The sequence below is a fragment of the Camelus bactrianus genome, chromosome 13 (assembly GCF_048773025.1).
Source record: "Camelus bactrianus isolate YW-2024 breed Bactrian camel chromosome 13, ASM4877302v1, whole genome shotgun sequence".
NCBI lineage: Eukaryota > Metazoa > Chordata > Mammalia > Artiodactyla > Camelidae > Camelus > Camelus bactrianus.
The window spans coordinates 35,727,230-35,737,399 of NC_133551.1; the positions used below are offsets into that span (position 1 = coordinate 35,727,230).

General features: G+C 41.1%; 1 protein-coding gene across 3 annotated transcripts in view; it reads right to left on the bottom strand.

Moving 5' to 3' along the window:
- The window catches only part of HOOK1 (hook microtubule tethering protein 1), a 57,281-nt gene extending 47,114 nt beyond the window's left edge, over positions 1 to 10,167 (bottom strand). For 2 of the 3 annotated variants that reach the window (XM_074376383.1, XM_010949903.3), the window contains exons 1-2: positions 9,521 to 10,167; positions 2,742 to 2,827 (exon numbers count right to left, since the gene is read on the bottom strand). In XM_074376383.1, coding sequence (XP_074232484.1) covers positions 2,742 to 2,827; positions 9,521 to 9,583 — 149 coding nt within the window. In that variant the 5' untranslated portion in view covers positions 9,584 to 10,167. Of the gene's footprint in view, positions 1 to 2,741; positions 2,828 to 9,341; positions 9,497 to 9,520 lie in introns of those variants that run through there. The other variant, XM_074376384.1, reaches the window with a different exon arrangement.
- Between the last annotated feature and the right edge of the window lie 3 nt (positions 10,168 to 10,170).

The following is a 10,170-nucleotide window of genomic DNA, read 5'->3' on the forward strand; positions in this document are numbered from 1 at the left end:
ACAGTGCCTAGCTTTTCAGAAATCATTCTGTCTCAGATGTGCTAATACAGAAGATACTCCTTCTGATTAGAGTAACCAGAACTGGTTTCACCATTTTCAATTCATTTGTTTGGAATTTGTAACCATTTTCTTTTGAGCAAATTAATGTTAATTATTTTCAACTTCTCCCAGATGCTAAGGCTACAATTACCAAAATAACTTACCTAAATGCATAAATTATATATTTTAACCAGGTATTTACTTGAAAAGACTGAATTCATTTACTTAATGAGTCAAAAATTTCAAAGTAAATTTGCTTTCTTTTTACATCAGATTAAGTAAAAGACGTATACCAGTTATGATGTTTAATTTTATGTGTCAATTTGGCCAGGCCGTAGTACCCACATATTTGGTCAAATATGCTTGGATGTTGTAGTAAAAATATATTTTAGATGAGATTAATATTTAAATCAGTAAACTTTGATTAGAGTTGACTACCTGCCATAATGTGGGTGGGCCTTACCCAATCAGGCGAAGGTCTTAAGAAAAAGATTGACCTCCCCTGAGAAAGAGCAAATTCTGCCAGCAGACTGCCTGTGAACTCCAGCTGCAACATCAAGTCCTCGCTAGACCTCGGCCTGCTGGCCCATCTACCCTGTGGATTTTGGAGTTGTCAGTTTGTACAATCCCATGAGCCAATTTCTTATAAATTTCTCTCTTAACCTGTTTGTGTGCGTTTGTGTGTGTGTGTGTGTTTTTACATTCTATTGAATACATAAACATCTTACTGGCTCTATTTCTTTGGAGAACCCTGATCACTACACCAGTCTTCTAAGTGACCCTAAAAAAATCTTTATATATGATTCTATAATTCTATAATTACATTGTAATTACCTTTAGAAAACAGATCTAGAGATAATCTTAGAGTGTTTCATCCTTTTGTCTTGCATTCTTACTTGTCTTCCTTCTCATCTCAAATCAACTTTAGCCCTGTCTCAGTCTGCTCAGACTGATACAGCAAAATACCACAGACTAGATGGCTTAAACAAAAGAACTTTACTTCCCACAGTTCTGGAGGCTAGGAAGTCCAAAATGAAGATGCTAGCAAGGTAGGTTTCATTCTGAGGTCTCTTCTCTTGACTTATAGGTGTTACCATCTTGCTGTGTGCTCATGAGTTTAATTACTTCCTTAAAGGCTCCATCTCTAATATAGCTACACTGGGGGGTGAGGGCTTCAACATATAAATTTTGAAGGGACACATGCAGTTCATAATACCCTAACATCTCCATAAAAATATATCTCCTGCTTTCTTTCTTATAAACAAATTCATCCTTCTCAAACAACTATAACGGCAGCCACTATTAAACTAGCCATCCAAGCTCAGAACTTTCAGGACATATTCTTTTATTTTTTTGCCTTGCCACATATATATGCCTTAACTTGACTCTTGGCCCCAATAATAAGCTCCATTTCTTATATCTTCCTGAACTTCAGTGAAACTCAAGCGACACCAAATAAGGGACCACTAAGGAAGGGCAATGTGGTCCAATTGTTTTCAATAAAACTAAGCAAGAAACACTACACGATTTTTAACTCCACTCATGGTATTTGTCTTCAACAATTTTACCAATTAAATACATGTTGTGGGTGGAATTACGTCCCCAAAAAAGAAATGTTCGAGGCCCAACCCCCAGCACCTGTGAATGTGACCTTACTTGGAAATAGGGTCTTTGCAGATGTAATCAAGATAAGATGAGGCCATACTAAATTAGGGTGGACCCTAATCCATTATGATTCTTGTCCTAAGAAGAGGAGAGGAGACACAGACACAGAGGGAAGACAGCCATGTGAAGACAGAGACTGAGAATGGAATTACCATGCCACAAACTAAGGATGCCTGGGGCTACCAGAGGCTAAGAAGCAGCAAAGAAGGGTCCTGCCCTAGAACCTTCGGGGGGAGCATGGCCCAGCCAATGCGCTGAAACAGGACTTCTAACCCCTGAACTCTGAAAGAACAAATTTCTGCTATTTTAAGCCACCCAATCTGTGGCACTTTGTTATAATTACCTTAGGAAACTAATTCAGTTGTAGTTACAGTTTCCCCCAATGTGTTTTTTAAATAACAATGGCTTCTACATATAAAAAAGAGACATAGATTATGTTTTCAGACCAAAGATAATAACTAAGGAACTGCAGAACCCTAGCAATAATTCCATGCCTCACCATGGAAGTCATATAGTTCGGGCACTGATTTTTTTTAAGAGTTTATTATTTAGAAGCATACCTGCCTCAGGCAAATAATGAAAGCATTATTCATTAAATGTTGCTACTTCCTTAAAAAGCAAAATTCCCCTTCTCATTTTCAGTAACAACTTTGATAATAGTAATCTCCAGGCACTGACACCTTAACATGACAACGGTATAACTGAAGAAAACATTACAAGAAGTTGCACATACCACTCATTAACCTATTTCTTCCCCAGTTAGTGTAACTTGTGAACATGACCAGAACAAATTTAAAACTAACACGTCTTGAATAGGTAAGAATCTTGACTGCTCATTTAATTAAGACGTATGTATATGAACAAGCAAGAAATAATCAGGTGGTAAACTTTGTTTCCTAGCAAGAATGCCTTGGTACCATAAGCCTGTCATCGCGGAAAATGATGAAGTTTCAGTAACCTTTAGAACACAAGTCTAGATTTTCTTCCTTGGTATTGGGCTTACAACTGTTTCAGAGAGGGTCCAGCACACTACTTACATCTGATGAAGCACTTGTGCCATGGCAACTCCATTAGTCAGCTGTTTGACATCCTGACAAGGTGCGGCAGTCTTGAATGTCTGCAGCTAAAATGACATAAAGCAAATTACTTCATTACCTCTTTATACCCAGAGGGTAGCCTTACTGCCCCTAACCCCCCAAAGTTTATATATATAAATGAACACGAGAGAGAAAAATAGCTAACACTTGTCCTGCTTTGTTTAAATTCAGACCTTGCCAAACAAATGAAACTATACTATTGAGTTTCCATGGCTGTATAATATTTTTATAAAATACTTAACATTTCATAAAATCATAAAATATTATACCTAAAATCATCAAATATATTAATGTCAAGTATGAAGTACTTCAGAGTTTCTGAAAGTGACATAGAGAACCCTTAAGATAGTAAGAGTCTATGTTTCATCTATTTTTCGGAGAATACCATCAGGAAAAATAAATTAACATGAAAACCTAACATTTGCATGTTAAAACCTCACTTGTTTGGTAGGAAAACCAAGGCTAGGACTGTCAAGTCTAAAACTACTTAGTGCACCGATAAGCTCTAAAATCAGACAGAACTTCTGCCTCCAACAGTTACCCTCAGAGGATGAACAGTCCGGGGTCTACCCACCACATCAAGTTGTTCCTATCTAGTCTGGCTTTAGATATTACTAACTTTTCAAACCTCTATTTGTTAAACATTCATGTATATATGAAAAATAGCAGTGGAATAAGCAAATACAAAATAGAAGCATTTTTATCTAAAAAGCAAATACAAGATTGAAGAATTTTTAAAAAGCAAATTAAAACAGTGCTAAGATGGATTATATACTTTCTAGAAATCTCAACCCATAAAAATCTTAAATTAAATATACTATGATTCACTCTTCCCACACATATTTATCTCCTTTACTATTCAATTATAATTCCTTAGTTTACCAGTATAATACACCTTTAGTGCTTCTGTGTATTTTGAGATTCTTTAAGTCTGTCTCCATTATCCTAATACAACATGGAAGAATGACAGAGACAAACTAAATCTAGCCACACTTTTTTTTTTTACATTTTTTAATTGAGTAATAGTCATTTTACAATGTTGTGTCAAATTCTAGTGTAGAGCACAATTTTTCAGTTATACATGAACATATATACACATTCATTGTCACATTTTTTTTTCGCTATGAGCTACCACAAGTCCTTGTATATATTTCCCTGTGCTATACAGTATAATCTTGTTTATTTATTCTGCATTTTAAAATCCCAGTCTGTCCCTCCCCACCCGTTACCTTCAAAGCACACAAAGATTCTTTACTGAGCCTCTACCCTATGTGGAGCACTGTAGTATAGGGTGGAGTTACAAAGGAAAATCACGAGGTTTCTACCCTCAAGTAGTCTTAATCAAGAGTCAAGGAGAGGAGAAAGACATAAATCATTTCTAGAAGATGGCATTTCTAGTCCCATTATTGTAGTATGCACAAAATGCTCCAAAATATATGAGAATCAGCTAATCTAATTAGGGCTTGTACTTAGGAAAGACTTCTTAGAGATGATTCCTGAATGGAAGGTCTTGAGTAAAGGAAGGGTCAGGGGAAGGAAGGGTCAGGAAACAGCAACATAATAAAAGCACAAATATACAAAAAGAGGTGGTATTTTTAGGCAACATGTGGTTCAGTATTACTGGATTTCCAGTGCAAAGAGAGACAACCAAGGGAGTTAAAAACAGGCACGGGTCAGGACTCCGGAGATTCACGGCAAGAAGCTTGGACTTACCCTTAACAGTATAATCTACATAATGGGGAAACAGCAGGATAGTTTCTACCTCACCTTACAAGATGGCTGTGAGAACTAAATAAATGAGAAAACACAGTGTACTTAGATCAGTGCCCGGCGCACGTGGTACAGGCTCGACAGCTGGTAGCACATTAGCTATGAGTCAGGGTTTCTCAAAGTGTGGGGTCTAAGAACAATGCGTATCAGAGACTCCAGACATATTAAATCAGAAAATCCCAAGTGATTCTTATGCACATCGTTAGTATGTTTTGAGTAGCAGCAAAAGTGGCACAGAGAATGAGAGCAAGTAGCTCTATGCTTGAGTCAGTTCGAAGGTTCTGGCAACAGTCTTGTTGACAACTGGATAGATGAGATTAGTTAGGGTAATGTGGACTGGGAGGACAGGATGAATTCATGGAATATTTAAAATGTAAAATAAGAAGGACTTTGCTGTCAGGTGGATGCACAAGAAAGAAAAAAACCTAGGGTTTAGGGCATCTTTAAAAGGAAGATAATCATACACTTGCAGGTAAACGGCAACTCCTGTTTTTCAACCCTTCCTACTTACACTTTACCTCATTAACAATCTACAAAAGGGATACGACTAGTGATTTTAAGAAGACAATTTCATGAGGCACAGAATATTAGGCAAAGCAGTAAAGAACTACATAAAAGGAGTAAATGCACTGAGTAGTTGCCTCACTGCCCACCATGCCCAGGATAAGGTCAGTTTCTCCTTCTTAAAGCCATGGGAAGTGTTTCTTGGAAGTTTTAACACTGGTTGCAAAATAAATTAGGTAACAGAGGATGTCATTTCATGTGGCTAAACTGAAAGACTCTATAACCAAGAAGTGTGAAGAAATTTAAAAGCTCAGTGGGGGGGAATGAGGCCAAAGCAGAGGAACAAAAGAAAATGTATTCTTTCATACTACTCTTCACAGAGTGAAGAGGCAGAAGTCTTTTTAGTGAGGGACCCAAAAAGGACAGACAGGGCTTCCGCTGCTAAACACAGTGTTGTGGCAAATAACCATCTTAACTTTCTTCTTTATTTTTAAATAAAGCGAATAATCAGAGATTTATCAATGCTATTCCTGAACTGTTTCAATACAAACATCAAAGAAATCAAAGGAGGAAAGGGGTTTTCACAACTGATAGCCAACAAAAACTCAACCTTGGGTCAACTTTATTCTCAAATTCTCCTTCTCCAGCTGCTCATGTAAGAAGGAAGATCACTTCTTTGAGTTTTAAGATCTTCATAAAAATGATTCAGCCTTTCATATTTTGGTTAATTTGGGCATATATTTGGTATTGGTCTTTCCTTTACCCCCCTGTCAAAGTCAAAACATGCAGGAGCCAAGTGAACCATTAAAAAAAAAAAACTGGTCCGACACTCTAATTTTATTGGTGAAACTTAAGTCCAAAGATTTATAATTTTCAACTGTCACAGAGCCAAGAGGCAGAATTAAACTTATCTTCAACGCATACTTTGTGAACTCTCATATGGTCGCTCCACCATATAAATCAATGATGCCCAAATTTATCCTTCGCCCTGAATTGTTTGCTAAGTAGCAGTAAAACATTTCTAGTAACTAATTATTTTATGATGAGTTTCAAATTATGAAATCTAACTTTTTAAAAACTGCCCCAAAGAGGCATCTCTTCAGCTAACCAACCTTTCCTGATGACTTCCTAATTCTGTTCATGGTGTTCTGCTGTCCTAGAAAAACACCACCTAGTGCTGAAATAGCACACTTCACTATCAAGTGTTTTCTCACCTCCATTATTTGGCTCCATCATAACTTTTTATTTTATATCTCCTACTACTTCCCTTCAACATGCAACATTACTTAGTATGGCAGGGAGCACATTAAGAGACCAGGGAAATCATGACAAAAGTGTCTTTCACTACCTCCTTTCAATCCATCACCAAAGGAGACCATTTATATTAGTGCTAGGGGGTCCTCCCCTGTTTCTGGAAAACTCATTTCCTCTAATTTCTACTTGTTGAAAGTTATCAGTCATTTATGAAACATTAAAAAATTCAACCCAGTTGTCTACAAAAACGTATATACTTAATGGTGAAATATTGAAGGGTGAAATACTGGTCTCTGAGGACCAGGACCAAGACAAAGATATTTACTATCACTGCTTTGATTCAATGTAGTATTGGAGAGCCTAGCCAGTTCGTGTTCCTGGGGACAGAGCAGAAAACAGGTCAGACAAGGGCTCTGACCCCAAGGAACAAACAAGTTGACTTCAGAAAATGTTAAGTATTATAGACACAACAGAAAGGGTAGGAGTAGGAGATAGGTAGGTCACTCACTATCACAGAATCTCATTGAAAGATGACAAAAGACCCAAAAACTGAATAGTGGGAAGAAGCCAGCCACTGGAAGAATCATAAGGAAAACAGGTAGAGGGAAGAGAAATTAAAAGCCCTCATGCATTAAAAAACAAAAACAAAAGCAAAAACTTAACTTCCTCAAGAAACAAAGTCAGTGCAGCATGGCAGACATGGGGGAGTGTGCATGAGGGCAGTTTGCAGAAAGTTGGGGAAGTGAGGTTAACATCAACAGTGCAGTGGCAGGCAAAGGTAAAATAAGATAGCAAAGTTCTCTAGGAATCGTGCAGAGAGGTAAAGAACAGCCTAGAGACAGGTACCCAAGAAACTAAGGCAGAAGATAATTTTACAAAGGAACCATCCAGTGAGATAAGGATAATACAACAGTTCCCAGTTTGCCAAATCCAGTAAGTGAAGGCTTTAGAGTAAGGAGCTCAGGTGCAGTGGGTAGAGGAGCAAATCAAAGTTCAGAAAGTATAAAGGGCAAGTATTGAAAAGGAACCTCAAGGAATATGACCATGAAGGTAAGGGGAATACAGTGTGGTGTTCACAGGCAGTGGTGGCTTTCTTTTCTTTTCTTTTCTTTTTTTTTTTTTTTTTTTCAGAGAGGGAAAATTTGAGCAAGTTCACATGCAGGAGAGGAAGGAGCCAATGGAAAGGAAGAAGTAAATACTGAAGGAAGTAAATGACAGAGAAAGTTTTAGAAGAGGTAGAAGGTGGATAATGAGCCAGGGTCAAAGAGAAGGTGGTCACTTTCCTGATGGGGAGAAAGGTTGGGGCTCAGACAGGGTACTGATAAAGGTTTGCAAAGAGAAACATGAGAGGCACTGTGTGGTTATTCTTATCATAAAGCTGGGCAGTGTTATGGGAACAGAAAGATTTGGCTGTAGCAGCATTTGTAGAGGCAACAGTCTGCACATAAATTCCATTTTCTCCACAATGGTCCAGCAGCCTGAGAGAGAACTAACTGGAGAAGCAAGCAACCAATTATACTCTGTCATTTATGATTCCTTATCATTCTTTATGTTATTTTTAGAGTTTTTAAGGAATTTTGCCTTCCAATGTAAAAATACATAGCTCTGCCTACCACTTTAATTAAAATGGAAAGTTCTTTGATTATTCTTGATATCTTTCTTCCTTGGCATCTTATACAAAGTAGGAACTCAATAAATACTGATTAAAAGAATGGATATGGTCACATAATATTTTAAGACACCGAAATACCATTCAAGATAATCCTATGCTTCACCACCACCTTATATATGTCAACGACATCATAAAGACTAAGCTTACTACTTAAGTCAGAAGTTTAGAGCAACAATGCAACAGATTAGGACACACCCCTTAATTAGTCACCAGTCATAATAAAGCACATCATTAGAAATAATGTTGCCTTGTTTCATGACAGTCTTAAATATGGCATCTAAACTGCAAGATATTTTAAGTGAAAATACAAATTGGCGAATTGCTTTTAATTCAGAAACCCCACATGCCTGCAGTCTACTTACAGCAAAAGCTATTTACCTCCAAAGAATAAAAGTTGCCTTAAATTATGGTTATTCCCAATAGACTTCCCACACTGCCAGAAACCTCCCTGATTTCTCATTCTTCTGAATTACAGGCGTTGAGAGATAGGGAATCTCATCAACCAATTACCACCTCCTTATCCAGTCTGTTTACATTCCATTCTGCACAAACTCTCCCACACAAAACTAAACAACTGCTTGGTGAAGAGCATCATTAACAGCACCTGGTGGACCATGGGGCACCAAACTTGCCCATTATGGGCTAGAAGCCACACCTGAACGTTAGCTCTCTGATCGCTGAGGGCCTCCAAAAGGTAAGACATTGTTTTCCTGACAATACTGGGGACAGATCCTGCCAGTCCAAACCCAACACAAATTAATATAAATACGAAGCACGGATAAATGCAAACGAAAATGCCAAGTTTTTTTCTTTAAAAAAAAAAAATGCTTGTCCATTGGAAGGAGAGGGAGACCAGTGAAAAAAAAGAAGTATGGGTCCCCACCCAAATATCTCTTCTCCACGCAGGAAATACGTGGAAAGGCCTCTTCTAAGGGGCTTCAACAAAATTAGAAGGCTTGGGGTGAAGCACTGATCCACAAACTAAAACCACCTCTTGGCCACCTGTGTCCAAGTAAAAGCAAGGTGGTTGGAGTGGGAGGGAGGTTTCGGAGGGAGTCTTCACTCTCAAGTGGTCCAAAGGTCTCTATGGGACGGCTGTTCAACAGACAGATGGCAAGAGAGTAGGTGGCCCAGAAAGTCTACGGCTTGGGCACAGGGCAGGGGAGGAAAATGGGACAGCGGGGAGTAAAGGGATGGGCGCTAGGCTCCAGCCACAGCTGTTAGAAGCACGGTGAGGGGGGTACGGCGAGCCTCCTCCGTCCCCCCTCCCCTCGCCACGAGCTCCCTTTACCCTGCCCCCGCCCCCCAAGACAGAAACACATACACTCACAGACACATACCTGCCCTGCGACCCGCAGGTGGCACTGTCGGGGTCAAGGGCGACCGGAGGTGCGGAGCGCAATACGTGGAGTCAAGGGCGCAGGTGGCCCTCGCTCCTCCGCAGGCTCACCTGGGGAGAACCAGGCACCCCAGGCAACTCGCCGCAGCCCTCCGACCCACTTCGCCCCCTTGTACTCACCCAGATGATGAGGCTGTCGCACAGGAGCAGCTCGGACTGCGGAAGCGGCGGCGTCTCTTCCATGGCCGGGACCGCCGTCGACTACGCCGCTGACACTGACACCTCCCTCCTCCCCGCGCTCCCCCAGGAGCTGGCGTCGACGACCCGCTCGCCCGCCAGGAGAGCTCCGTAGCCAGGCCCAGCGCCCGCGCCGCTCACGCGCGAAGCCTCGCGCTGCCGACGTCGCCAGCGTAACCCGCTCCTCGCCGCCGCCCCCGCTCCGCCCCGCTCCGCTCTGGCGTTCGCCCCCTCCCTCGTCTGGCCTCTGCCGCCCGGCTCCGCACCTGAGCCCCGCCTCTGCCCCGCCCCTCCCCTCCCTCCCTCTTCCCACCCCTCCTTCCCACCGCACACCTCTCCCCGCCGCACTGAGTGACCTGGGCGCGCACCAGTCACAAAGAACGTAGGTGCCCGAGAGAGACGGGTGGGGCGGGAGGGGGCGGGAAGAGCTGGAATAGGTTGCGCAGAGGGATTGCTGATTGGACACTACCTCTTGGATTCCGACCAATCAACGTGAGGGAAGACTGAGCCTGAGGGTGAGAGCACGAGAGGGTGGGACGGGGTTTATGACCTGGCAGGTGCAGTGGGGGCGGGGGCGGCGAGCGCGCGTGCGC